The sequence below is a fragment of the Exophiala xenobiotica genome, assembly GCF_000835505.1.
Source record: "Exophiala xenobiotica strain CBS 118157 unplaced genomic scaffold supercont1.1, whole genome shotgun sequence".
NCBI lineage: Eukaryota > Fungi > Ascomycota > Eurotiomycetes > Chaetothyriales > Herpotrichiellaceae > Exophiala > Exophiala xenobiotica.
Window position 1 is genome coordinate 457,280 of NW_013562494.1, and position 27,507 is coordinate 484,786.

General features: G+C 51.9%; 10 protein-coding genes across 10 annotated transcripts; 7 read left to right on the forward strand and 3 right to left on the reverse strand.

The window, feature by feature from the left end:
* Positions 1–970: 970 nt before the first annotated feature.
* Positions 971–2,063, forward strand: PV05_00185 (uncharacterized protein; the record flags this gene model as incomplete). Its single annotated transcript, XM_013465057.1, has 3 exons — positions 971–1,066; positions 1,123–1,216; positions 1,279–2,063. 3 exons carry the CDS (start codon positions 971–973, stop codon positions 2,061–2,063), a joined length of 975 nt encoding a protein of 324 aa, XP_013320511.1.
* A 1,368-nt stretch (positions 2,064–3,431) lies between these two features.
* PV05_00186 (uncharacterized protein) lies at positions 3,432–5,560 on the forward strand. Its single transcript, XM_013465058.1, has 4 exons — positions 3,432–4,070; positions 4,132–4,492; positions 4,551–4,609; positions 4,666–5,560. Exons 1-4 carry the CDS (start codon positions 3,471–3,473, stop codon positions 5,281–5,283), a joined length of 1,638 nt encoding a protein of 545 aa, XP_013320512.1. The 5' UTR covers positions 3,432–3,470; the 3' UTR covers positions 5,284–5,560.
* A 737-nt stretch (positions 5,561–6,297) lies between these two features.
* PV05_00187 (uncharacterized protein) lies at positions 6,298–9,396 on the forward strand. Its single transcript, XM_013465059.1, has one exon. It carries the CDS (start codon positions 6,396–6,398, stop codon positions 8,016–8,018), a length of 1,623 nt encoding a protein of 540 aa, XP_013320513.1. The 5' UTR covers positions 6,298–6,395; the 3' UTR covers positions 8,019–9,396.
* On the reverse strand, positions 8,132–10,105 carry PV05_00188 (uncharacterized protein; the record flags this gene model as incomplete). The annotated part of the gene is made up of 1 exon (XM_013465060.1): positions 8,132–10,105. The coding sequence occupies one exon, from the start codon at positions 10,103–10,105 to the stop codon at positions 8,132–8,134; it is 1,974 nt and encodes a 657-aa protein (XP_013320514.1).
* Positions 10,106–12,373: 2,268 nt separating this feature from the next.
* PV05_00189 (uncharacterized protein) lies at positions 12,374–14,483 on the forward strand. The gene is made up of 4 exons (XM_013465061.1): positions 12,374–12,983; positions 13,034–13,485; positions 13,538–13,985; positions 14,051–14,483. Exons 1-4 carry the CDS (start codon positions 12,519–12,521, stop codon positions 14,342–14,344), a joined length of 1,659 nt encoding a protein of 552 aa, XP_013320515.1. The 5' UTR covers positions 12,374–12,518; the 3' UTR covers positions 14,345–14,483.
* PV05_00190 (uncharacterized protein) lies at positions 14,483–15,822 on the reverse strand. The gene has a single exon (XM_013465062.1). The coding sequence runs from the start codon at positions 15,612–15,614 to the stop codon at positions 14,670–14,672; it is 945 nt and encodes a 314-aa protein (XP_013320516.1). The 5' UTR covers positions 15,615–15,822; the 3' UTR covers positions 14,483–14,669.
* Positions 15,823–16,662: 840 nt separating this feature from the next.
* Positions 16,663–18,471, forward strand: PV05_00191 (uncharacterized protein; the record flags this gene model as incomplete). The annotated part of the gene is made up of 3 exons (XM_013465063.1): positions 16,663–17,054; positions 17,109–17,728; positions 17,807–18,471. The coding sequence occupies 3 exons, from the start codon at positions 16,663–16,665 to the stop codon at positions 18,469–18,471; spliced, it is 1,677 nt and encodes a 558-aa protein (XP_013320517.1).
* Positions 18,472–18,786: 315 nt separating this feature from the next.
* Positions 18,787–20,199, forward strand: PV05_00192 (uncharacterized protein; the record flags this gene model as incomplete). Its single annotated transcript, XM_013465064.1, has 1 exon — positions 18,787–20,199. One exon carries the CDS (start codon positions 18,787–18,789, stop codon positions 20,197–20,199), a length of 1,413 nt encoding a protein of 470 aa, XP_013320518.1.
* Positions 20,200–20,479: 280 nt separating this feature from the next.
* PV05_00193 (uncharacterized protein) lies at positions 20,480–23,285 on the forward strand. Its single transcript, XM_013465065.1, has one exon. It carries the CDS (start codon positions 20,742–20,744, stop codon positions 22,395–22,397), a length of 1,656 nt encoding a protein of 551 aa, XP_013320519.1. The 5' UTR covers positions 20,480–20,741; the 3' UTR covers positions 22,398–23,285.
* On the reverse strand, positions 22,685–26,646 carry PV05_00194 (uncharacterized protein; the record flags this gene model as incomplete). The annotated part of the gene is made up of 5 exons (XM_013465066.1): positions 25,674–26,646; positions 24,980–25,614; positions 24,273–24,920; positions 23,906–24,157; positions 22,685–23,847 (listed from the first exon to the last, which is right to left on the reverse strand). Exons 1-5 carry the CDS (start codon positions 26,213–26,215, stop codon positions 22,685–22,687), a joined length of 3,240 nt encoding a protein of 1,079 aa, XP_013320520.1. The 5' UTR covers positions 26,216–26,646.
* Between the last annotated feature and the right edge of the window lie 861 nt (positions 26,647–27,507).

Sequence of the window (27,507 nt, forward strand, 5' to 3'; positions counted from 1 at the left end):
AAGGCCCTGATGAAGATGGGTGTTGCTGGCTTCAGAAGAGTGCCCCTTGTGTTTAGTCTCGAGGTACCAACCCGAAGATTCAAGAGTTGCCCTGTGCCGAATCTATTTGTGGTCGCTGGTAAAACCTGTATCCTCAGTTCATTGCTTTGGCTGGACGCCAATTCATCACCTAGTGAAGGTCGAAGCCGGAGTCTGTTCGACACCATGTGGGATGGCCGTCGATGACCTGTGTTACCGGCAATAACCACCCCCACACGATCCACTTTGCTTCCCCGTTCGAATATCAGAATAATCAACGGCGAATTTGACGTCGCTAAAGTCCATTTCCGTTTCCAGACCCAAGTAACTCGCCACTTAACGTGGATCATGAATAAGCCTTTAGTATTATAGAGGGGGATCAAAGAAGCACCATGTGCACCCAGGAGTCGACAATCGGTAATCGAAACTGCGCAACGGGGCTGCGAACGAGAGGATGCGCTGCAATTCCTTATGCCATAGTAAAAGATATACAAAATGAAACGCGTCGGCAGAGAAATCTCTACGACGGCTCTCTTCGAGTTCTCGCATGCATGTTGTTCATTGCTGACTATCGCTGTCTGACTATCTGTGTGCTTTCTATATACCGTTTCGATACTCCTGACACTTGCCTCCTTGGCCTTCGTCCCCCCCCCCCCCTTAACTGTTAAGAGCAACGATCGTCTCCACAACAGTATATAGTGGTAGTGCGATCCTGGTGCCAGAAGACGAGGCCGATCAATTCATTTGGTCGGACACCCGCCTAGACTCGCCCCTGCTCTTTACAACTTGAGCTCTGTAAGAAGCGCACGAACCCCCATCTCCATACGGCCAGGTCAAACATGATGGCGAAGATTCTTACGAGGATGTCGAGTTGGATGATGATCACAGCCAAGATTTAGCGGCAATAGTCCCGGATACATCAATGAAGCTGCCCCTTGAGTGGTTCATCAACATGACCGAAAAGACTGATGGCTTCTCTATGGAGTCGTTGAGACTACCAGATGATTTCGAGTCTTGTTTTGAGCACAACGCAACTCGGCAGTCTAATGTGAGCTGTGTTCCGGCTGTCACTCCGAATTTCGTTGAGGAAAACGTGTTGTCGAGTGGCGCAACTACGACGATAGTGTTGCCGACGAGCAACTACAAATGGCATTGGATGCGCGGCGAGAGCAAGTCAGCCACCTCTTTGGTCGTGGAAGTAAAGAGAGCAACCGCATCGTGATGCAATGCCTAGGCTATGTCTTACCAGACGAGTCTAAGATGGGCCTGGTGTTCCGTCCGCCTCTAGCTTCGCTGGACCACCAGTTTCACTCCACGAGCTGATGCGCGATGATTTCGAGTCTGAATCGGCAATTGTGCCCGATTTGGATGACCGATTCGGTCTGGCAGAGAAGCTCAGCACCGCTTTATACCAGTTGCAATGCTCGGGCTGGCTTCATCGCAAAATCTCTAGCCACAATGTCGTCTTCTTCCCCCTCGCCATGGAAAACGGAGAGCAACGAATCATACTATCGCAGCCCAGGCTTATCGGCTGGCAGACAGCGCGATATGATGATCAAATCTATGTGCAACACTCCGAGTACACGTCTGTATGGCGCAAGAACAAGTGGCTGCCGGAGGAGCTCCCATATATCCATCCTGCTCGTCCCGCCGCACGAGTCCGGTTCAAGCGTTCGTTCGATGTCTACGCACTTGGCATCGTGCTTGCTGAAATCGCGTTCTGGGAACCAATCGATGTTCTCAGTGGCAACAGAAAGAAAGCGCTCTTCTCTGACTTCGATCAGAGCTCCGACGCACCGGAGCTACAGCGTTTCAGTGAGCTTGTCGTGTCCACCTGCAAGGACGAACTGGCTGGCGAGGTGGGCAGGAAGTACAAGTCCGCGGTGGTATGGGCGTTGGAAGGCGTCAAGAGCTGGCATGCTCAACAAGCTGCTGCTCGCACGGGAGCCACGAAAGGGGAGCTGGATAAGGAGATTGGTTCCGGGAAGGCTTTCTTCTGGAACGTACGGAGCCAGTTCAATGCGCCTCCTGAGTCTCGTTCTTGATGGCTCGTAGTGGGAGACAAGATCCAGTCATCAGCTCACAGGCCGTGAGTCTGTTGGTGGCAGGGCTCCGCGGCACAGACGGCCTGGCTGTCTGACCACCCGAACAAGCGTGCCTTCTGCCTCCTCATCATGCCCATTCCGGTGCTTATTGGCTATGCCGTCATCTTTGGAAGTCCCAACCACGGGGCAGGCCACTTTGTCGTGTTCCTATGTGGTGCTGGAATATATCCATATAGCTGACTTATGCTCACCTGGATCATTAGCAACCTGGCGCCGGACTACAAACGCTGTCTGGTGATCCCGCTTGTGACCACCATTGCCAACGTCCCTGGTGGTGCTGTCTGCACAAATTCATCCTCCGACAGATTCTCCAAGATACATCAGTGGTAATGCAGTCGGTCTCAGTTTGGAGTTCGTGGCATTCTGTGGAGTGGTCATCATGCATTGTCTGCTCAAGGGGCGCAACACGTGCAATGAGCAAGGAAAGGACACGTGAGCCTGGAATTCCGCTATGTCATATAGATTCTCGAGAAGAACATTGGGCATACCAGCCTCAGACGCAAAAGCACCGTAAAACCCACAGGATCTTGTGCAGCTTCGCGAGTCGCCGATCTCGGCCTCGCTGCTTCTGTCCCTTGTCTCCATGCAACTGCGCCGGATGACCTTCACTGGCACACGCGCCCATGAGAGCAAATGGAAATGATGGCGCCGACAACACGGTGGTGGTCTGTCAACCCTTCGAGGACGAATTCGCTGAACATGCCGCCGGTCCTCTGGCAGTACATGCGGCTTGGTCGTGGAACAACCATCTCCTCATCGCGATGTCACAGTGGTGTGACTGATATGTATAATGGGGGCATCTTGTTGAGAGCATCGGATTGCTCTCGGCGGAATTGAATATTGTCATTGCAATGGGTCATCACGGCCAAGAGTCAAGTGATATTCTCTCAAAGATGGGGGAATATACCTAGCCTTTACCAGAGCAATATCCCGGCACAGCAAAAATGGGGAAGCACCCATGCTTCATTCGCCCGACGATTAAAGTTATCGATGGATACACTTCGCCTCCGGAACATCAAAGCCTTGACCACGCAATTCGATATTTGCACATGGTCATTGGCCAGCCTTCCATACATGCCAGCTGTATCAGGAAGCCAAAGCCCTGTACCCACCCTTCGTAGCGGGTATGTGGACACTAAGTAGTCTGATCGATCAGAGCCATGCAGATAACGACACGCATAGGCTGGCGCCATCAATGGACAAACCCCCAGGGCGCATGAGCCGGGCGTGTGCGATATACCCTTTTTATTTCAACGACACAGCCGGATGAAGCTTTCTTTTCCTCTTCGACTCTTCGTCCATTTCAGTTTCTAATTGTCGTCAAAGAAACCGAGCAACAATTTCACCATGGCGATTGTGACCGTCTCCATTTCTCTGGCCGTCGCGGTCCTTGCGGGCTTGGTCTACCAGCTGTTGCAAGTCGGCCGGCGACCGAAAGGTATGCCACCTGGGCCTGCGACGCTGCCAATTGTAGGCAACCTGCACCAACTGCCCGCAAAGGATCTACACGTCAAGCTTCGTGAATGGGCCCAGGAATACGGCGAAATCTACTCGATCATGCTGGGAAACCAACGCATGGTTGTGCTCAATTCTCCCAGAGTGGTCAAGGACTTGATCGACCAGCGTTCGAACAATTACTCATCCAGGCCCGAGATGTATGTCGGCCAGACGTTGATCTCGGGCGGGTATAGATTGGTCCTGATGCAGTACGACGAAGGGTGGCGGTTGGCTCGCAAGATGATCCACAATTTGCTCAACATCAAGACCGCCGTCGAGTACATCCCCTATCAGGAGCTGGAACTGCGTCAGATGCTCGCCGATATGGTGAAGCGGCCGGACAAGTACCACGACCATGTCAGACGGTACAGCACGTCGCTAGTGACGAGCATCACGTTCGGATGGAGAAGTTTGGCGTTCAATGACCCAGATGTCAAGGCGATTTACGAGGTGAGTGAGCCAAATTCCGGGGATCGTGAAAGAAACGGAGCGTTGATGGGTTCGTGGCCAGGGTTTCGAAGAGTTTGCAGTCGCATCACAGGTTTCGGCTTCGATGCTGGATTATTTCCCCATTCTGCGGAACTTGCCCGACTTTATGAACCCGAGCAAGAAAAGGGGCAAGGAATTGCACAAAGAGGAAATCGCCCTGTACAAGCATTACATGCTGAAAGTAAAAGAGCGAAAGGAGAAGGGCATCATCGCTAAGAACTTCTGCGACGATATGTTCAAGCAGCAAGAAAAGATTGGCTTCTCGGATGACTGGGCCAGTTATGTCAGTGGGACACTGTTGGAGGCTGGTTCCGATACGACGGCTTCGATTTTCTTGTCGTTTGCGGTGGCAATGATCAATTTCCCTGAGGTGCAGAAGAAAGGTGAGGATTCCCAACGGGTCTGAACGGGTAGATACACGAATGGCTGACAGTCTTGTAGCGCAGAGTGAAATTGACCGAGTGATTGGACCCGACCGCCTGCCAACGATGGCCGACGAGGTAAGCGCGCATGGTGTTAAGACTCGGATTTTTGCAGCTTGTTGACGTTTCTGCAGATGGATCTCCAGTACATTCGAGGTGTTGTGAAAGAGTCTCTGCGTTTCTTGCCCTCGAGTATTCTCGGAATCGTGCCTCACGCAACCACCAACGCCGATACCTACAAAGATTACCATTTCCCTGCAAAGACCGGCATGATGATTAACGTGTGGGCATTGAACAATGATCCTGAACGATACCCCAATCCTCGCAACTTCGATCCCGACAGATACAAGGACGACCTCCTCCGAGCCCAGGAGAGCGCCAGCCTGAACGACCCGTACAAGCGAGATCACTTCACTTTCGGCGCCGGCCGACGTGTATGCCCCGGTCTCAACATTGCCGAGCGGTCTTTATTCTTGGGCATTGCGTATATGCTGTGGGCGTTTTCCTTTGAGCATGCCGTCGATGACAAGGGCAACAAGATTCCCGTCAGCACGGAGGCTGTCACGCAGGGTATCGTGTGCCGCCCCATGCCTTTTGAATATAAAATGGTCGAGAGAGATCCGCAGAGAACGGCCAAAGTTTTGAAAGCTTGGGACAGCGCCAAGGAGCTGCTCAGCAGATATCCCGAGGGGATCAGGAGTACCCAGTATGTGAAGGATTGGAAGGAGTACACTGCCAATGAGAAGTTTTAACTTCAGAGACGGCGATTGGGCTGGCGGTGTGTCCATGTCTAGAAGGTCACAGTGTAACTTGCATACTTGGAGCAATGGGAATAGAACTGTCAACGAAAGAGATGAGAAGAGGAATTTTGCAGGTCTGTTGTGTCATGAATGAGCATACGAGTCCGGGACGACTTGAGAATCAGGAAAAAGATGACATGAATCTTCAAGAATGAAACGGCCATCATCCATGTGTGCAAGACCGATATAGTCTCTGTGTACTTGCATGTACTTTGGAGATACAGTGTCCGATGAACTTACTGCATGTCTGATGATTAACAAGTTGTTCTTCGAACATTGTTCCCTACCTGAGATCATGATAGGCTTGACTTCTCTTCGTCGAGCACAGTCACGGGATCATTTGTGTTGCGTATACGACGCATTCTGCAGGCCGGCCGCTCTGGATCACTCAGTGGACTGGAGACAGGCTAAATGAGACCAAGTCTGAGCGGAAGAAGCGTGCCGATCGAAGGCTCTTGGTTTGTCATCCTTCCCCCTCGTAGGTGTCGATGTCTGGCGGTCCCCCACTTCTGAGAAGCAGCGGCCATCGTTGTCAGGTCGCGGCTAAAAGGCTGAACCATGGCGCTTGAGTTCCCACCTTTGTTCGCTGCGAGTCGCTACATAGTAGGAGGTCTGCAGGCTACTTTGGCCGCTAATGAACTTGTCGGGGATCGAAGGGGGTCATTGTTGGGTGTCGGACTAGTCCGTTCGCTCAGCCGAGGCTGCGAGGCTCAAGAGCTTCGAGTCTTGAAGGGATCTTTTAAACGCAGCGCTGGGGAAGACTACAGTTCCTGTCATAGCGGAAACATAGAACGACGATGTCTGCTTGTTGTGTCCCTTGGCGAAAGAGAAATCGGAGAGTTGTAGATGTTGGAAGAAGAGGATGAGATTTGGAGTTGTTGGCAAGGCTGGCGACCTGGAAGGCTTGGCCGGTCAGGTACCTGCGCCATACTCACCTGATGATTGCAGTTCCCATCCGCTCGAGTCCGCGAAGGATGGTATATGACATTTCCACGCGTCTATCCTGATTCAATGCCGGCTTACTGCCAACGTCTACTGATGCTACCTTGACAAATCCAGCTGTGATGCCTCGCCTCGAGCGACGAACTGTTGTATCTATCCTGCTCTTCCCTCTCAAAAACAACAAGCCTTATCGGGTCCTCCTCTTCCGCCGCTCTGAAAAAGTCTCGACCTACAGAAACAAGCTTGCGCCAATAGCGGGCTCGTTAGAACAATACGACAAGGCACCGCTCGATGCCGCGTGGCGAGAGTTGAAAGAGGAGACTTGTCTTGGACCACAACACATTGAGCTGTGGAGAAGAGGTCCGGGTTTCGAATTCACAGATGAGAAGGCCGTGACTGGTAAGGATGGCAAAGGTGAGACTGTCGGCAGAATATGGCACGTTTGGCCCTTTGCATTTCGATTCAAGAAAGATCTCGTAGACGAGCACAACAATGTCGATACATCGGTGTTCCAAATGAACTGGGAGCATGTTAGCCTGGAATGGAACAAGGTAGATGACATCCTCAGTGGGAAGATCTTGGATCAGTGTGTTCCGAGACTGGAAATCACCCTTGGCCAGGTATGGGTCGATCCCGAAAGCCTGCTACATCAAGGCCTTGAAGAACTACGTCTGGATCATACACATGGAGCCAGAGAATTGGCCACCATGGCCGCGAAGACATTAATGAGGATCGTCGAAGAAGATCAACAGAATAAGAAGCCATATACTCCTGAAGAAATTGCTCGCTGGTGGAAGACGATCCGCTTGCAGGCTTTTCATTTGGCTTTCAATGGACGCCCGAGCATGAGCGCCGCCATATCCAGTGCCATCGTGACTGCCTTGAAAGACGCACAGAGCATAGTCGATGCCGGTGGCCAGGATGTGCTTGAAGGTGTCAAACAGAGTCTGGCGGCGTACGTCGGCAGAAGAGCAGAGATTGCTAAGCGTGTGAGTCAACAATTCTCTGCCCTTTTACATGACAAGTTCGAATCGTCAACGCAAAATGAAGGCGGCGAGATCCCAATCAAAATTCTGACCCTCAGTTCCTCATCAACGATCAAAGCTGCCATATTACATGCTTTGGATGCAGAGGACAGCCTCGCCATCGAACTCCGTATACTCGAGTCGCGTCCCCTATTTGAAGGCGTCAGTTTTGCACGAACGTTGGCAAAAGAGGCCGAAGATCGCCGGACAGGCAAGACAGCTGGACCACAAGTTCATGATCGGCTACGCATTATTGTGTCTACTGACGCGTCTGTGGGCATACTAAGCAAGGATGCTGATATACTCATTATCGGGGCTGACCGGATATCGGAGTTTGGGGATGTGAGCAACAAGACGGGTTCGCTACCAGCAGTCTTGACGAGCAAGGAGGTGACGGGTGGCTCTGTCAAAGTGGTGTGCATCAGCGAGGCGGATAAGATTGCTTCACCTGGAGCAGCCGAAGAGCATTGCGAAGAAGACAACGAAAAGGCTGAGGTCGTTGGCACTTGGAAGGAGGACGAATCGCCCTCTTGGGAGGAAATGGTCACCGTGCGCAACGTGTACTTCGAATGGGTTCCTGCAAAGTATATCGACTACTACGTTTGTGAAGACGGGATCCTGCTGCGGGAGGATATCAAGAAGAAATCAAAGCTCGTGTTGGACCTGACTGCGAAGGCGTTCTCGGATCTACAAGTAGCCGAGGATTATCAGCAGCTCTGAAATCCAGGGGAATCCCAGCTACGACATCTGTCATTCTCCCATGCTCGCTCCGTCAAGAAAGAGCACTGCTCAAGATTTGCGAGCTTCCTCCAGCGGCTCCTGCTTGCCAGCGCCTAGCTGGGTCCGATTCGAATGTCTGCAGCGGTCAGCGATCCATCGATAGGAATCAAGCCGAGCCCTCCACCATTGTACTGGTCATCCTTAGCTTCAAGCACCACATTCCCAATCTTTCCTCTGATACTATCACCAGAAGCTGTCAACTCGATCGTATACTGCTCGTCGAGCTTCCATTTAAACTCTGCAGCGTCGAGCTCTATCCGCTGTTCGTCCAGGGCTTTGACCAACATTACCTTCCGTGGCTTGATCACCAGCGCATACCACCTTCGCAGGCCTCGCACTCGGATGGCAATTCCAGCAGTTCCAAGATTAATCTTGAAGCTTGCCACAGACACTTGATAATCTGTCCAGTCTCTATTCCCATAACTTACAATACCTTCGCCATGGTCTTGGGCGACGTAAAACGCCGTGCCGAAGCCGGTGTGAAAAGTGCTGGCGCCGTTGACCCAGCCCATGATATCGTGCTTCATCGTCATTCGAGGCACTCCGGTCCATGCAAGACTTTCAATCCATGCCGCACCGTGTCCCGAGATTCTCAGTCCGAGCCGCGAAATGGGCTGTTCGTTGGGTAATTCCCATTCTAGCTCTTGACGGCCTGTGACTCTTACTGCAGGGCCACTGCTGAGGTCTGTCTTTAGCTGCACCTCTAAGTCATCTCCTTGGACTACTGCTCGAACATGCTGACCAGGATACACCAGTGGCGAGCCGACAAACTCGTATGTCTTCATCTTTCCAAGATCGAGAGGCCGGAAAGTCTGCGTTGTGACCTCTGCCTCTCCACCAACCGAAACACAAAGCCCTTTCTCGCATTGTCCGATCTTGGCGCTGCTCTCGAAGCCCTGCACGCTTCCGGGGAAGGTGAAATGGAATTGAGCTGACGGCTCCGGAAGTGGCGTCTCGCCAGCCAATTTTCGACCCATATTGGCGATGGTGTACGCAATGCGAGCGGCATTGTTGGTCGAGTAGCCAGCATCAGCACTTGAGATCAGTGCTCGGTCAGCGATGGGACCTCTCCAGTCTGGACCGCCTTCGAGGCCACCTAGTCCGTACATCAACGCAAACAGACACCCGACGTTGCCGGAATTGCAGTCGGTATCCCATCCGCACGTGTTGATGATGTACATAGCATCGTGAAAATCTTTGGCATAAAGAAACGTCATGATCATGATTCCATGATTCGGCACCACATGGCACATCCCACAAAACTTGTCATAGCCGTATTTGTCTTCAATCCTCTGCCGTGTCTTCAACCAGTCGCCGTCCTGTTTGGCCCAATCTCGAATGTCCGAGATCAACGTTGCAATAAGAGAGTTACTGGGGATGAATGACAATCCCGTTTCGAGCAAATGATCTCGATCATCTGATAAGAAAGCTTCTGCTTCCATCGCAGCCCACAGCATCGCAGCGTACACCGACTCGCCGTCGTGACTGACCGATCCAGCCGCTTTCGCCAACTTTGCAGCAAGAGCAGGACTGCCGGGAGCTACCATCGCCCATCCGTCAATGAAGATCTGTGCTCCGATCTGCTCGGCCACGGTCTTGCCGTTTTGTTGTATCGAACCGCTTCTAGGTGCCGGGACGCCACGCTTCAGATTGAGATATGCCGTATGTTCTGTCGAGATGCCGTTGCCTCCCCACCAAAATATTGTGCGCCTTTCAATGACATTGTTGAGCCAGGTTTTGCCAATGTCCTCAGACGTGAGATTCGAGTTGACGCCGTGCTCTTCCAGTGCCCGGACGAACATGAAGGTGCCTGAGACGTCGTCGTCCGTGACCACGAGCGGCACGTCGAGCTTGTCGTGCACATAGTACTGTATCGGACCAAGCTCTTTCATGATCTGTTGATGTGACCATCCTTCGAAAGGTCGGCCGAGATACACACCGATAAGCTTTCCCAGCACGCCGGCATAGACACGTTCCAGATAGTCCGAAGGATTTGCGATTTTGGGTGTTTCTGATATGGAGGCCATATTGCCGGTTCAATCAGACTAGTATTCAGCAGATGTGAAATGCGGATATCCAAATCCAAACATCGAACTATCTCTATGAGATCACACTCATCGGATGGAGGCAGCTTTTGCACGGCCTCGAAACAATACTACTACTAGTAGTATGGGTATGTTCATTGTCAGAACCCTGATCGTGCATGGCGGAGATGGCAGCATTCCGCCGCCACCGGTTTCTGGTGGTGAAGTTCTCCGCGAAGCGAGGTCGTCTCCGAATTCTCCATGCTGTGTCTCCCCTCGATCGACACTCCGGACGAATTCGTGGGAGACGCGACCAAGATGACTTGATCGAAACTCTCGAGGTAATCCAGGTGGCACTAGTACCAATACCCGGTGTGACAACCAGTCAGTGACCAGGAGAGTTCTGTGGAATTCAGCAAGGGCGATGCCTGAAGTGGTTTCTACGACTGTGACTGCGATACCAGGCCTACAGAGGGCATGTGATGGGGGAGATCCCTCAACCAACATGCAGACATTTCAGAGTATCCCGCTCCAGAATAGTTTGTCAACCGGGCTAGAGAAGGTCTCTTGAGCTCAATTCATCTCAGTTCATCGAGATAGTATGATCTTTGAGTACTAAAAGATCGTGCACGCCCCCACGATACTCATACTGCGCTTTCACACGCCGATGTTCAAGAATAACGGGGCCAATCTGTCCATCGCACCCATTGAGAGCGACGGTGACACTCACTTAGCTTCTGGGAAGCTTGCAGAAGGGATCCTGACCTTGGGATGCATTCCTCATGCCTTGGCACTGAGTCCTTCATCTTGACTGCCGAAATTTCTGCGACGAGGCTCCATGGCCAGACCAGACCTGTTGCCAGAGATACGGGTACGCATACTACGTGGCGAACGTCGTTGACCGCCAAGGACATGAACGATGTTGCTGAGAGCCAGAACTTTCAAGGACTTGACGGGAATGGGGCTGTCAAGGAGACGCTGGAAGTCTGATCAGTTCATCTCTGCAGAAGAAATGTGCCGTACCAGAATTGCTTGGAGGGGGCTGGCTGGTGCGTCCAAAAGCATTGATGGTGGTCGTCTCCTGGACGCCTCTTTTCTCCTGGACGCCTCTTGGATGCCAACCAAAATCAACAACAACACTAGGTACCTTAGGTACCGCGATTGTGTAAGATATTGACAGTATTCGGACCGAAAGGAACATCGTTGTTCCAGACTCCGGGTCTTGGCAATGTTTACTGATTTCCATTTTTCCATTTTTCCACTTTTCCACCCTTCCCTTCGGCACCACCATCCCTTTGCGACTTGACAGTGACGCTGTATGGAAACTGCCGGCTTCTAGCATCCGGACTGTGCCAACCCGACAAGATGCTCGCCGAGATCCGAGCAGGAACCGGCGACACCGACAAAGTTTCAAGCTGCGACGTACCACAGTAAGTCCAAAATCGTGTATGAGTACTCCGTAGGAGAGCCACCATCGCTGTCGGCTTCTCTTTCCTCGTGAGGGCGCCAACCTCCTCCTATCCTCTCTCGCAGCGGTCATCGTCTGCTCTCGTCTCCGCAGTGGCGTCTAAACATGATCTGAGCATTGCTTCCAGAAGGTCTTCCAAGAGAAGACAAGAATCATGACGATATGGAGACATTCTGTGTTGGGCATGATCTCCGCATCACATTCCATCAGCCAAGGGATTTGTCGTCTCGGCAATGCTACTCCACCTCGTGACACTGAGATCATCTGTCAGCGAGGCCGTCTTTGAGACCACAAGGTAAGTTGCAGCCTTGCCGACATTTCGGATGTCCAGGAGTACGATGAGCAATTGTTCCGAATTTCCAACTTCCACTGTTCCAAATACGTTTGTCGTCGTCGTGAGGAGGCATCAGTGGGCATCTTGACTTCCTGCTCGGTTGGCAGAACCCTGAATACAGATCTGTGGGGTTATGGTCTTAGCACAGTCTTGGACTTCGATCCAAGACAATGACAAGACCTGCCAGCGCGGAAGCACAACACCATTCAAACTCGACGCCAATCACCAGTGTTGCAATCGGCAAAACCAAGGTTGCAAAATTCCTGCTGTGTACAGGTGACCCTGCCAGTGCTCGATGTCGTCGTAGCTTCGAAAGCGATGCGCTCACTCCACAATTGGCGAATTGCTGAACAGACTTTTGCGAGATACACAGATCTCGACCTGAAGCAGGCGAGGCAAGACTTGTGATTTGTCTCCATGGTCCACCACAGAGCTCCCGACACTCCGCAACATGTAACCCATGGGCTACAACTTGGGAAAAGCAGGATCCCCAGGTGTCATTGTTGACAGCCACAGACCCTGGGCGAAGTTATATAAGTTATGCGTCTACCCAGATGTGATCTCCCTCCACGACCATCTTCCACTATTCTGATCAGGTCATTTCATCTGCAGCCATGTCTCGGCAAAACTCCATCAGGCTCAGTGTGACTGACGATGTCAATCGCATCGAAGCTCCCGTCACCTGGAAGGCGTATCTTATGTGCGCTTTTGCCTCGTTCGGAGGTATTTTCTTCGGCTACGACAGTGGTTACATCAACGGTGTCCTTGGATCCGAACTATTCGTTCACAAAGTCGAAGGCCCGACCGCCGATGCTCTGAGCTCATCACACCAATCACTTGTTGTTTCGATCCTGTCGGCAGGCACCTTCTTTGGTGCTCTCATCGCTGGCGACATGGCCGACATGATTGGAAGGAAATGGACTGTGATCTTCGGCTGCTTAATCTACATGATCGGCGTTATTATCCAAATGATCACCGGTGCTGGTAATGCTCTTGCCGCTATCGTGACAGGCCGCCTGGTCGCTGGAATTGGTGTGGGCTTCGAAAGCGCCATTGTCATCCTCTACATGAGTGAGATTGTAAGTCGGTTGTTACTCGTGTCAAAGATGCATATCTGACAAATTTCTAGTGTCCACGCAAGGTCCGAGGAGCTCTCGTCGCTGGCTATCAGTTTTGCATCACCATCGGCATCATGCTTGCATCAATTGTTGTCTACGCGACTGAGGATCGTACCGATACTGGAGCTTACCGAATTCCGATAGCCATCCAATTCGCCTGGGCTTTGATTCTCGCTGGCGGATTGATGACTCTGCCCGACTCGCCTAGATATTTTGTCAAAAGAGGCAGACTCGAACAAGCGACCATTGCCTTGTCAAAGTTACGTGGGCAGCCGCGAGACTCTGAATACGTTCAAGTCGAATTGTCCGAGATCGTGGCCAACGAGGAGTACGAACGTGCTATCATTCCGGAAGCTGGCTGGTTCTCGAGTTGGGCCAACTGTTTCAAGGGAAGTTTGTGGCAGTCCAAATCGAACTTACGACGTACTATTTTGGGCACTTCCTTGCAGATGATGCAACAATGGTATGTATACACTTACGAATAGCACACAGCTCACGCTAACTTATCCTTCCAGGACTGGTGTCAACTTCATCTTTTACTACTCCACCCCTTTCCTACAGTCTACCGGAGCCATCGACAACACGTTCCTCATTTCGCTCATCTTCACCCTGGTCAACGTCTGCTCCACACCATTGTCATTCTGGACTGTTGAGAGATTCGGTCGCCGGACCATCCTCTTCTGGGGAGCTCTCGGCATGTTGATATGCCAATTCCTTGTCGCCATCATTGGTGTGACCGTTGGCTTCAACCACACGCACCCCGATCCCGCTAGTCCGGACCTCAGCTTGGCCGACAACATCTCGGCCGTCAACGCACAGATCGCATTCATCGCCATCTTCATCTTCTTCTTCGCATCTACCTGGGGTCCTGGAGCTTGGATCGTGATTGGCGAGATCTTCCCTCTGCCGATTCGGTCCCGCGGCGTCGCCTTGTCGACCGCATCGAATTGGTTGTGGAACACGGTAAGTCCTTTTCTAGGCGCTTCTTGTTCTTATTTGACATACTGCTAACATATTTCCGTCAAAAGATCATCGCCGTCATCACTCCGTATATGGTCGGCGAACAGCACGGCAATCTCAAGTCTTCCGTCTTCTTCGTGTGGGGTGGTCTCTGTACCTGCGCATTCGTCTACACCTACTTCCTCGTCCCGGAGACAAAGGGTCTTACTCTTGAGCAAGTCGACAAGATGTTTGAGGAAACCACGCCGCGCACTTCTGCCAAGTGGAAGCCCAGCAAAACATTTGCTCACAGCGTAGCAAGGGACGGTGTTCTGGAGAAGGATTTCATCGACAAGGTCGAGAGACGGGGTTCAGCCTATTAAGTCGGTTCTGACCGGGCATACAACCACTGAGTGAACTCGTCCGAGACACTCGACTAATGCGATGCCCTTCCGACGTGAATGGGTCACAGCACCATCAGTGGCGGAAGTAGTTGTTTGATGCGAAACCGGAGAGAACGTGGGAGAATGCATGAATATCATCTATGTCCTGTGTGCTAGTAATTGTAATGCCGATCCGAGTAGTTCAATGTCGATTAGCACTTAAGTTTAACATGAATAATACTCGAGAGACTCTATCTATTTCACACCAGCTGGACATAAGTACTAGTATCTCTCAAAGAGTGTTGGAAGTCATCCATGTGATTGATCAAACGGTATTCTTCAACTCCTGTCCCGCCAGGAATCTTCTCAGGTTATACGCAATCAACGCCTCCGGGTTCTGCGGCCTCCCGCCCGCCGCATGCGGACTGACAATCGTATTCGGTGTCTTCCAGTAGGGCGAGTCAGCGGGCAACGGCTCCGTGACAAAGACATCGAGCGCGGCGCCGCCAATGTCACCCTTCTCGAGCGCCGAAACCAATGCGTCGTCATCGATCGACGTTCCGCGCCCGACGTTCACGATCCACGCATGTTTGGGCAGCATCTTCAATCTCTCCGCGTTCAACACATTCTTGGTGTCTTCCGAGCCCGGCAGGATCATGACCAGCGCATCCGTGGTGCGCAGCAACTCAGGCAATTTGTCCTCGGCGTAGACCTCGATGCCCTGACGCACACCGGCGTGTCTGGCCATGCCCTTGACGTTGGCGCCCAGGGCCGTCAACCAGGGCGTCAGGGTCTTTGCGATGTTGCCGAACCCCCAGATCAGGATATTGGCGTCCTGCAGCGTCGTGAATTTGCCCGCGGGCCTGTCCGGTTGCGGTCCGCCCAGGTGGCCGGGCCATTTGCCTTGGAGCTGGAAGTCGCGCATCTCGAAGAAGCGGCGCGCCGCGTTCAGAAGCAGTCCCAGAGTGTGCTCGGCGACGGTGTGGTCGTGCAGGCCGGAGCCCGTGCAGATGGACACTTTCGAAGCGTCGAAGCCCGCGCTGAGAACGTCATTCGGTCCTGCGGCGAGGGACTGGATCCAGTGGAGGTTCTTGAGACGTTTGGCTTCCTCTTTGAGCTGCGGGACCGGGTTGCACCATGTTATCAGGATCTCGGCGTCGGTGTGCTCGTCGGGAATGTTGCTTTTGATGTCGTATGGGATAAGGGACACGTTGAAGCCTTCCAGGCTCTTGGTGTCGAGGGTGATGGACGTTGGATAGAGGAGCTTCATTTTGAATTGTCTTGACAGTGTTTCGAATTTACTATCGCTCGTGAGGTCAACACACAAAGTGACAAGGTGAAGTGGGAAAGTCAGCAATTGAATTAGTTCGACGGCGATAGAAATGAGCTTCTTGTATTGCGTCAGGAAAGAGATCCGGCACGTAATGGCAGCCGCGTCAGGTGTAGCACTGCAGAACAAACGATTTCTCGAGCTCTCTTCGATTCTTTAAAGTTGAGAAGGAATCCTACTTCTTTTGTGTTTCTTTACACACTGAGAAGACTCTCCCGTCAATTGCCGAGATCTGGGGCGCTGGAGGGGGTTTGACACACGGCGAACACTCCGTGTGGGGAGACTGAGAAAACCGATGTCATCGCCATCTCTCCAGGATCTCCCACTCACTCACTCCCTCCCAGGCAAAGGTCTAGGTCCAGGATGAAAGAGAGAACCCGACCCTTCATCTCTTTGGCTCCTTCCTCGCGACGCGCTTTCAATACCAGAGATATTCGAGAATGAGAATACGCGCCCTATCAGGCTCGCAGGGCAACCGCGCGCCACACAATTCTCTCGGCCCCCAATCAACGACGACCTTTTCCGGACTCGCGCCCAAACCTGGCAACATCCCCTGGCGAGGAAGAATACGAACGAGTCGCATTACGGTATCAAGGGCGACTTTTCAACTGCACGGAGCATGACAGGGCCTGATATTGGTCAGATATGTGCCTGCCGCTTTCAACTACCAGCACACCGTAGAGGTATTCCAATCCAATAGGGCACCCCTGGTATGTATGATCAGGCTGAGCGAGAGATGCTGCTTTTGCGAGATAATTGGACACCTCTAAACGGAGTGGCTCGCGCTATGGCCTGGAACATACTCGTGACACCACGGTATGAAGGCCGCTGTCTCAACTGGAGCGGGGTTACTGCCTTCAGCCTGACGTCGAAATGGAAGAGGTAGCGACTTGGGATGGAAAGCCTCTCATGATCGGATCGTCTCTGGTCCGGTTCTAACTGCCTCGTGTCACTCTCTTTCACCAGCTTCATGAATCTGCTGGCCCCGATGTCTCCTGCCACCCCTCGCGATCGCTGCGACTTCGAGGTCGCCCTCATTTGTGCTCTCCCACTGGAAGCCGATGCGGTGCATGCTGTCTTTGATAAGTTCTGGAAAGATGAAGGTAAACATTATGGCCAAGCTCCAGGGGATGACAACAACTACACAACCGGGGTGATTGGAGACCACAACGTCGTACTGGCATACATGCCAGGAATGGGCAAAGTCAATGCATCAGCTGTGGCAGCAAGCCTGCGATCAAGCTTCACCGGCATCAAGCTCGCCCTGATCGTGGGGATTTGTGGAGGCGTACCTTTCGCCGGTGCAGATGGCACGGGAGAAGAAATACACTTGGGCGACGTCATCTTCAGCAACGCGCTCGTACAATACGACTATGGCAGGTAGTATCCGAAAGAGCTTCAAAGAAAAGATACTATCGAGGATAGCCTGGGCAGGCCGAGCCGGAAAATTCGTGGGATCATTGCGAAGCTGAAGACAAGACTCTATCGTAAAGAACTGCAGGACAATGTTGCAGCTTTTCTCCAGGAGATCAAGAAGGAAATCCCCGAAACCGAATATCCTGGATCAGAAGCGGACATCCTGTTTGAATCTTCATATCTCCACAAGCATCACAACTTGCCCACAGAGGCCACAGTCAAATGCGACCAATGCAGTGCTAGTCCCGAAGACATTTGCGAGGACGCGCTCAAAATGACATGTGAGAAACTTGGATGCGAGGCAACGAGGCTCGTCGACCGTCGCAAAGCCACAGATGCCAAAGCATCCTCGGAACAGCACGCACTCTCGGTACATTTTGGTGCGATGGCGTCCGGTGACGCCGTCATGAAGTCCGGCCAACATCGAGATAGACTTGCCAAGGACGCCGGCATTATCGCTTTTGAGATGGAGGGCGCGGGAGTGTGGGATCATTTCCCCAGCATTGTGGTCAAGGGCGTATGTGAGTATGCTGACAGTCACAAGAACAAGAAGTGGCAAATGTATGCTGCAGCAACAGCCGCGGCAGGTATGAAAGCTTTTCTGAAGCAATGGGCCCCTGAGACGAACGACCAGGAAGGTTAGTTTTTCAATGTATTATCTTCTTGAAGCTGTTCCCTTTTCAGAATAGTGGTTGATTGACATCTTTCTATCTTAGAGAGCCCGTCGCGAGTAATATGGCATGTCCCGTTTGGCGGAACCGGGGACTTCATAGGTCGCAAAAAGGAGATGGCGATACTTGAGGACAAGCTACTCCAGCGTCACAGTCGCCCTCGCTCAACAGTCGCAGTCTTCGGCTTGGGTGGAGTGGGCAAGAGTAGAATTGCACTGGAGCTGGCCCATGGCACAAAAAGCCAGCGTCCGACGTACTCCGTCCTCTCGGTCCAGGCCACGAATCATCTGACGTTTGGAAAAGATATTCTGGAGATTGGTAAGAAGCTCAAGATACCTGGAATTGAAAAGGAGAAAGCCGACGTCAAGAACCTTGTCAAGCAGTACCTAAGTCAAAAGTCCGCCGGGAATTGGCTGATGATTCTGGACAATGCCGATGACGAGGGCATTTGGGGTGTCCCAGCGAAGCGAAGCGGAAACGGAGACGGAAGCGAAAATGGAACTGCTCTGGCGGAGTCGTTGCCAATATGTGCCACGGGACGTATACTGGTCACAACACGAAGCCGCCGGGTAGCGGTGCATATGGCAGGAAAAGAGGTGGTCGAATTGCCAGAGATGAATCAAGAAGAGGCTGTTGAAACATTTCTGGGCCTTCTAATCAATCAAGCCAGAAGCCCGGATGGATGCCGAACAGACCTCAAAGCTGGTTGAGAGACTCACATATTTGCCTCTTGCCATCGTCCAAGCCGCAGCATACATCAACATGAACAACACGTCGACTCAAGACTATCTGGAGTTTCTGACGACACAGAGGAGAACGTCATCGACCTCCTGAGTGAAGACTTCAGCAACGATGAGCAGCGATACAAGAAAGGACAAAACCCGGTGGCATCCACTTGGCTCGTCTCCTTCATCCAGATCCAAGTTCATCATCCTCGGGCCGCAGAGTTCCTGGCCTTTACATCCTGTCTCAGCGAGAAAAACATTCCACTCTCACTTTTGCCCGAAGTGTCCTCCAGGAGGGAGATGACCGAAGTGTTGGGTATCCTCACTGGGTACTCCTTCCTGAGAAAACAGAATGAAGGTCAAGATCAGTCCAAGGAAGTCCTGTACCAGATGCATAGTTTGGTGCGTCTTGCCACTCGAAATTGGTTGAGGGGACAGGAAACGCTCTTGCGTTGGACCCAAGCGGCCGTGAGTGTTTTAGCGGCGCGGTTCCCCGTGCGAACGCATGAAAACAGGGACCAATGTGCTCTCTACATGCCCCATGCGCAGATCCTATGCACCTCTGATGGAATCGAAGACTTCGAGGAGCGTTACATATTATTCGAAAAAATGGGCTACAACTTCGTGCATGACGGGGAGTACTCCGAAGCTGTGCCGCTACTTGCTTCCGTTGTCAGCTGGCGCGAGACGAAGTTGGGACACTCGCACATAAGTACTTCGAGAGCTTATCACCATTTTGGAGACGCATTGAGAATGCAGGGAAGTTGGAGTGAGGCCAAGATATATTTTGAGAAAGCGCTTACGGGGGCTAAGGAGATCCTAGGTGCTGATCATGACGATACGCTGACGTGCATGCATCTTCTGGCTGCAACATACAGAGAGCTGGGGGACTGGAACAAGGCCGAAGAGCTTGGAGAAGAAGTGAGAAAGATATGGGAAGAGACCCTCGGTGGTGAGCACCCAGTCACACTGACCGGTATGGCTGATTTGGTGTGGAGCTTTTACGACCAAAAGGATTTCCAAAGGGCTGAAGAGTTAGGCCTATGGGTGATGGAAAAAAGGCTCAAGGTGCTTAAAGAAGAGCATCCAGATACGCTCAACAGCATGGCCACCCTTGCTGCCATCTATGCGCAAGTGGGTCGGTTGAAAGAGGCGGAACAGCTGAAGACAAAGAACTTGCAGACCAGAATACGGATCCAGGGCAGAGAGCATCCCGGCACGCTCGCGGGTATGATCAATCTGGGTGGCATATACCATTTTCAAGGCAGGCTGGAAGAAGCAGAGCGCCTAGAGGTCGAGGCGTTGGAGATACAAGAGAAGACAATGGGTTCGGAGCACCCTCAAACGCTGATTGCCATGAACAACCTTGCCTGTACATGGCGAGATCAAGGCCGGCAAAAGGAAGCGTATGGCCTGATGGAAAAGTGCATTGCGTTGTCCATCAAAAAGTTGGGTTATGATCACCCAAGCACACAACAGCGTCTGCTCTATTGGCCATGGGTCGAAGTGCAAGCACAAGGGCAAGCAGAAAGAGAAGAAGAAGTGCAAGGAGAAGAAGAAGTAGAAGCAGAAGTAGAAGGAGAAGAAGAAGGAGAAGCCGATTGCTCAGTTACTGTCATGCCCTCGACTCCACTCTTGCTAAGAAGTCGAGCACGCGACAGCCTGCGCCGCCTATTGCCTTTGCACCTGCGCGGTCGCAACGCTTCTACATAGCCCTTCGTACTAGCTATTCTGTCAATAAGATACTGTTGAGGTTGTGGCCTTTGGCTTTTGATACTCGGTTTCAAGAGCAAGTCAAGGTCGCCAAAAATGAGTGTCGATACCATTGATGGAGGTTAGCTCGATACATACACTCCGCCGTACAATGTATACGGCGGAGTGTTTGGGCTTCCTCTCGAGCTCCCTACGAAATCACATGCCTCGAACTCCATCCAATGCTGACTTATTTAAGGAAATTCCGTATCCTCCTTCTCCACGACCATCTTGCCGCGAATAATCATCATCCACCATCAAACATTGCAAGACCGAGAAATCTTTCAATGTGATAACTCGCAGCACGGCTCCCGACTCCCAGCCTTCCTTTTAACGAAAGCCTATTCTCGTACTTACCAAGCAGCCCTAGGTTTTCCATCAGTGGCCATCAACCAAGAACGACAATGATCTCCACCTAGGTCGAGTCAACTTGAAACCTTCCAGAATGCCCATCTCTGTCAAAACATCCCCTTGTCGGTGCCCTTGTGACCAAACCACACAATATGAACGCTGTATGGGTCAACATCAGCCACCCCGGCCAAGCGAACTCCAGCGACAACATCTCCACCGTCCGCTCGCATATCGGTCGGTACCATCGGAATCGAGCCACACCGGAGCAGAGGAAGGAACTTCTCAAGTCGCGCAAGGACTCACCACATGAACTGAAACCATGGGAGACCGGACCCAGATGGTCGCTGGGCAAATTGAGCTACAGACCTATGGCGCCTCCAGGCACGAACGGACAGGGGCCAACTGGGCGCTCGTTTCCCGAAGTACCGATCGAACCAGGAACTTCGACCAGTCTGCAGACTAGGCGTAGTCGACATACGAACTGCAGCTCTTCGACCAAACGCTACGACAGCAATCATGATGTGCAGGATGATTCCCACGACCCGCAAAATCGACCATCCATACCTCGCAAAGCACCTCTTTCATCCTCGGATGCACTCTACGCTGACCATCAGCAACTATGTAAAATCCCGTTACAGGGCGCCGATGTCGTCGATCCCTTCAGATCATCCCTTTTGTCAAACTACCCCAACTCCTTCATGCTGCTGCGGTTCTATCAAGACTGGACGCCTCAGCACCACATCGACCCGGACATTCACAACGAATTAGTATTAATACCTCTGCTGGCCTACAACGCGACAATCATGACATCTCTGAACTTGACATCCAAGCAAGACTCTGGCCTACACCATCTCACTGGGCGATCATTACACCTCGTTCAGCAGACCCTAAAGAAACTGTTAGCAACCCAAGTCCCCATCGTTGCCAATGCCCTAGCTTTCTTGATCATGTGCGCATTGTTCCAAGCGGATCACAATGCCGCACAAACCCACCTCCAGGGCCTGAAATCCCTCCTTAACCATTTTGGCTGTTCTGTGCGCAGCCTGCCACTGCACGTACAACGTATGGTTGGGTATTGCGACATCGCTGCCCGACTGCCCCAGCTGGGACGGCCGATTTTTGACACAGAATTCCAGAACCCTTCAACCAGGCAAAGGGCAGTGATTAGCGACAGCCCCTTTCAACTGGCAAGGGAGAACCTCTCTGAGCTCTTCGAAAGGCTCGGAGAAGAGACATACTGGCCGATCAGAGATGCAGTCACGAATGTGCTGGATACTCTGGAAGAGGCGATCTTTCTTGATCCTCGAACCGCGGAAGACCCTTCAGCCCTGCAGTTCATGTATTATCGGACGTACATCTCGTTGTTGGACCTGGATGAGGTTCCATCAGACGGCAACCACCGCCTTGCTTCGTGCAAAGCACAGCTGGTACGTGCATTCTGGAACATCGCGCTTCTTGCTCCCATTCGACAAGCGCATAGCGGACTCTTCGAACAAGCCGTTAAGCGTCTCGAGTCCGTCTCCGGAGTCGCAGAAGAACGGATGGATTGCGGGCCCCAAAAGTCATCGAGATTTGCTCTCCCTTACAATGATTCAACTGGGACGTTGCGGGATCTTTCCAATCAATATCCACAATTCGTCGGACGAGACAAGCCCTCTCGGATGAATGACTTGGTGGTGGGATACGCCGAAGTCCATGCACGCCTGTCGCAATACGAACAAGCCTCGAGCGGCAATATCAGCATGTCCTTGAGGAGAAAACTGTACGGGCCGATATTCTTGCACAATCCAGTGACGCCCCAGACGTGAAAATCCCCCTAAAGCTCCTGATAGCAAGCTTGAGTAGAAGCACATCAAACGAACGGCCGCGATGTTGGTCTTGAATTCACATAGGGCCCGTGACATGTTGGCTGGCGGCGAATTGTCTGCATTGAGATTCACGCAGGAACATTTGTCAGTTGATTGCCTTTCTCAACTCGGTGACACCATCGTTCCTCTTCGAACAGACCACATGGGTGAAGCCCACCAGGACTGCAACCTGCACTTATACCAATTTCTCGGCTCCACAGGAAAGAAATGAGAGACTGCTTGACGATTCATTCATCATCTAGGAGTCTTCTTCTCTTTCTCGCCTTTGTTAGTATAGGCTTTGCCCAAGATGTAAGCCTGTTTGCTCGCTTCCCGGGCCCAGCTTGCACTTCGCTATGGCAAGTGCACTTGGCTGATTCGCCCTCCTCCGCTGCCGCGGCTGACAAGGACTGGGTAAGTCCGCTCTTTGTTCCATCGTGGGATCTTGCGCTTTTTCCTGGAGGGACAGGCAGCTCTGGGTCAGGGGAGTCGCCACCGATCCCTGCTGGTGGACTTGCATCAGGACAACTAGTGCTTGTGGACAAGTTCAAAGTCCCTAGGCTCGTGCCTAGTCCGCTATCGTCGATGGGGCTGTTTGTCTCATCCACTGGGCTTGGTGGATCTCCATGTTGAGGGGGTCCCACGTCGGGATAGAACAATCTGAAGACCTTATTGTGGCCGAAGACAACTGCGCTTGCGTCTTGGAGCTTGGATAACGGATTGGAGGCACTCTTCGACTCGGCACTACCAGCCTTCAGTTTGGCAGGCAGTAGCACTTGGACAAACCCAGGGTACTTCACACAAGCCTCCCCTTTACAATGAAAACGCTTAGGCAATGGCTCCCTTTGGTGCCAGGCGATGTTATCGCTGAGTCGTGGTGGAATTGCATTGGCGTCCCCATCCAATTCCATGATCTTCCGCAGATCACCAACAGCAGCAGCCAGGTAGTAATTGTCTGGAGGCAATTTATCCCAGTGAGTACATATCATCTTGCGCTCAGTAGAAGGCCGAAGGACTTCGCCATATCCGCGTCCAAAAAGGACTATGGCTTGGACATCCCTGACGAAGTCAACCCAGCCTCTGCCAATCGTCGGGATGCAGGCGACTCGGGGATAGATGTGATTCCGTTCCAGAGCGAGGTCTCTGAAATCCCATCCTTCAAGATGCCTCCTCGGACTCAGCTTCAATTTGATGCCATTCTGCCCAGCAGCTCGATGTTGATATTCGGCAATGAGATATAGAGTATCGCAAAGATCCTCGACTCGATTTTGGAAACGAATGGGGTCCGTCTCTTCCCTATACAGTGGAAGCTGCCTGTTTTCAGTATTGAGGAGGACATCAAGCGATGATCCTAGGCCATATGGCTCGGTTGGCTCTTGTACGTCCTCTGGCCCGAAAGCAGAACTCGGAGCTGAAATCATTGCTCCGGTTATGCTCCAGAGAGGCACGAGTGAGGTGCAAAAGTGCACTGTTGCCGTTGACTAGCCACCCTTTACACTCTCCAGTGTCCCATAAAACCACGAATTTTTGGGCCGTCCACTGCAACTTCCCTCGGTAGCCATTTCGGGAAACGTGCACGGGCACATCTTCGCGTCCAAGAAGGACCTCTATTCCGCCCGTGATGAAATTACCAGCGCTTAGGACGACTTTGTCGAGAACACAAACTGTGTGAGTTCTCGGCAGCCCGGTCTTTTCTATTGAGAGGATTGCTTCGGAGGAACCTATCAACAGCGAATGTCAGCCTATCGACAAAGTGACAGGCATCGAGCCACGGGCCGGAATCGCGTCGTGAAGGACATGGCAATCCGTTCTCGAGCGACTTGTAAGCACACTTACCGGCGTGGTATTCAACTTTCGGACACCACCCCACGATATGTCGTACTCTTGGTAAGTCAAGACTGCTGGCATGATGCCTGCATCTGACACGATCATCTGTGAAAGCTACCATGCTGCTATCTTTGTTGCAGAGATGATGCCATAAAAGAAAGCCTCCCACAGATTGGGTAGGATAAAGCATGCTCGAGATCCCCTCAATGAAAGGTGTCTCATCAAACATGTCGATCCGCCTTGTGTGGATCAAAGCTGCCATGAGGTTGAGCGGCATTTCGAGGCCGAGGATGTTTTCCAGCCTCTCCAAAATCGGAAAGCCTTCCACGACGGTCGGATTTCGGAACATGTCGTGCCAGCATTGTCCGTTTGCTACCGGTGTGGATGTCTTTTGCTGGTATGTTCTGAAGCCGATATGGCAAGTATAGAGGGGTCCAGCAGTTGTGATCGTTTCTCCATCGGGGCAGTCCTTCAAGATCTTCTCAATGTACGGGCTACACAATGCCATCTTCTGATCCGTTGACGAGCGGAGGGCAGAACCGAGCCATGCCAGTTGTTCTCCAGCTTCGGCGATAGAGTCTCGTATACCGCGCACCTGCACAAGAAACTTTTGCCCAGCCACCAAGCCTTCGAGCTTCATTCCATCGCTAAAGTGTGCTATCCAGGGTAAGCATGTGCGGTAGCGAATCGGAAAGACTGAAGCGCGAATACCTTACCTTGAGTGGCTAGTCCTGGTTCACGCAGAGCGTTCTGTACCAACTCAAGCAGCACTGATGCTGAGGATGGCCACGTCTGCAACATATACTGCCCGCACGGCATTGCTTGTGCCTGGGACATGTTTCCTGTCAGAGTGATGGCATACTTCACCACTTCCTTAATCTCCTCCGTATAACCTTGCTCCCGGTGAAAATACAAGGGGTCCCACGCGAGAAAGAATGCCATCCGATATGTCTCTGCGGGCGTCTTCCTGCTTACTTTGCGAGTAGAGGCCAGAGACGACAGAATTGTCTCCCTGATGGAAGGATTGCAAGTGGAGTCTGCAGGCGTCAGGTAGAGTCTCTTACGAAGACTGTCCAGTAACCAATGATATGCCGGTGTGCGCATGATGGAGTCGCCGTATACGTTGTCGGGATTCTGCTCTGGTTGCTGCTGGTCCCGATCATCGTCCAGCTGTATCCCAGGGTCATCCTCGACGAAGGCAGGATCTGCAACAGAGCCGGAAGTTGGTTCCTGAAAGTCCCTCTGCCACTTTTCGACCATCTCTTCAAGAGGTATTCGACCACCTGAACCCTTAGCTTCGCCCCGAAAATTCTGTTCCATACAGCGTGACTTGAAATGATCGGATATCTCCCTAAGCACGAATCAAGGTTCAATGGCGATTTCCGGCAAGCTGAACGTTGATGGCCTTACCTATGGTGCATATGGACAAAATGCATTACATCGATATGCAGTTGCGTCGATGCATGGTGGCCAAACCTCAAAGCAAAAGCTTTGAGTAGGCCAAGCAGGTCGTCGCAGATTTCCTTGAGTTTATGCCGACTCTCACCGACTGTACCAAAGTTGCCGAAAAGATCGTCAGCCAACTCGTATACGTAAGCGTTTCTTTCCGTGTCAGAAATGCTTGATGCGTCTGAGTATTCTGTCAAAAGCTCGTCAGATTCTAGAGAACCTAAGATTCCTTGCCGGTCGAATACGTCCTTTGGTACCAAGATATATCCTGGATCTGTGTACAGCACATCGACGGGGGATACTCCTGTATACTCCCTATCTATAGATATAGAATGTGAAGGACCATAGGCATCTGTCGAGCGGCCTTTAGGAGGTGGCTCAGCTGGTCCAAATGGCTGTAGACGGCTGCATTTCCCAAGGCTGATGGGCGAGTCGTGGTCTTCTGCGGATGGTGGGTCTTGAAAATTTCTCCGACGACGTGGCTTTTTGTAATTGAAATTCATAAAACGTAAGGGGTGATGCGAATTTAGAGATTGGTCCGAAATAGGTGACTCAGCTTGCTGGTGTGACACTTCCTTTGTATATCCCTATGCTGTTGTAGATAGCTGCCAATTTCATGTTTGATTGGCGAGTCATGGTCCTTTGAACGCGGTCGGAACCGAATACTTCTCCTCCGATGAGGAGGATTTTCATAACTGAAGTTGATAAAACGCAAAGGGTGACGAGAACTTAGAGAATGGTCCGTAATTAACGGATCAGCTCCTTGATTTGGTTCTTCTTCGTGTTTGTCCCGATCCCGCTGTAAGTAGCTGCCAGTTTCACATCTTATTAGCGAGTCTTGATCTTCTGAAGGTGGTCGACCTCGAATATTGCTTTGATGAGGAGGCTTTCCATACTAAGATTCATGAAACGTAGAGGGTGACGGGGACCTGGAGAGTGGTCTGTAATTGGAGACTCAGTCCCTTGATTTGTTTTTCCTTGCTTCTCCCGATGTCGCTGTAGATGGCCGCCATCCCCATATCTTGTGGAGGTACCGTGGTCCTCAAAAGACTTCGAAAGTACTCGGTATTCGCCCCAATCTGGGATACCACCACTTTGAAGCTCATACCTGCAATAGCCACACTTCCGATGCTTACAATATGGACAAAAAGAGTCCAAAATAGTGAGGTTAGATTGCTGGCACAGGCAGCAACACCAAGCACGCGTAGACATTGACTGAAAGAGCTGGGCCAGTTTTTGACCCCCTTCCTAAAGCGATAACCATCAATCTCTCACTTGGAAGTCGCGAGGTGACGCGCACGATAGCTTCAAGCGATTTCGGGTTACGTCGGATCGATATCTGGCTCAAGAGGCTTTTCGCTTGCAGATTCTGATCGAAGTCGTCCGTCTCTACTTATTGAAGTGCTTACAGAGCCCGTCAAGTACTGCGCCGCTACAGATATCGTGGAACGAAGCGTTAGAGAAATCCGTGGTGGATCTCTTTAGGGGAATTCGAACGGCAAGGTCTCGTTTTCCTCGGATGCTTGTCGAATGAGAAGTCGTTTCTGCAAGTCTGCAGTATTTCGGATTCAGTGAGGAAAGAGCCGATACCACAACACAATGAATTCAGGCGCTGTGCACGAATCTTCGATGGACAAGAGACGTGCGAGATCCGAGGGTACAGAAAATGACGATGATGAAAGAAGAAGAGGCGCCCTCAGATGAGCTTCGGCCTTGTCCAAAGCTGTTTAAGGGTCCAACTTGCGCCTGCCAGATCCCTCGTTAGCATTGTGCCGCAAGTCTGCCTTGGGCAGCT

What these genes read in the sequence shown, in the direction of transcription:
- PV05_00187 (XM_013465059.1), top strand. Translation starts at nt 6,396, where the DNA reads ATGCCTCGCCTCGAGCGACGAACTGTTGTATCTATCCTGCTCTTCCCT.
- PV05_00190 (XM_013465062.1), bottom strand. Translation starts at nt 15,614, where the DNA reads ATGAAGCTCCTCTATCCAACGTCCATCACCCTCGACACCAAGAGCCTG.
- PV05_00186 (XM_013465058.1), top strand. Translation starts at nt 3,471, where the DNA reads ATGGCGATTGTGACCGTCTCCATTTCTCTGGCCGTCGCGGTCCTTGCG. An exon ending in CCCTGAGGTGCAGAAGAAAG is followed by an intron (nt 4,493 to 4,550) that starts GTGAGGATTCCC and finishes ACAGTCTTGTAG; the next exon opens with CGCAGAGTGAAATTGACCGA. An exon ending in TGCCAACGATGGCCGACGAG is followed by an intron (nt 4,610 to 4,665) that starts GTAAGCGCGCAT and finishes ACGTTTCTGCAG; the next exon opens with ATGGATCTCCAGTACATTCG.
- PV05_00193 (XM_013465065.1), top strand. Translation starts at nt 20,742, where the DNA reads ATGAACGCTGTATGGGTCAACATCAGCCACCCCGGCCAAGCGAACTCC.
- PV05_00189 (XM_013465061.1), top strand. Translation starts at nt 12,519, where the DNA reads ATGTCTCGGCAAAACTCCATCAGGCTCAGTGTGACTGACGATGTCAAT. An exon ending in TTGCAGATGATGCAACAATG is followed by an intron (nt 13,486 to 13,537) that starts GTATGTATACAC and finishes TTATCCTTCCAG; the next exon opens with GACTGGTGTCAACTTCATCT. An exon ending in CGAATTGGTTGTGGAACACG is followed by an intron (nt 13,986 to 14,050) that starts GTAAGTCCTTTT and finishes TTCCGTCAAAAG; the next exon opens with ATCATCGCCGTCATCACTCC.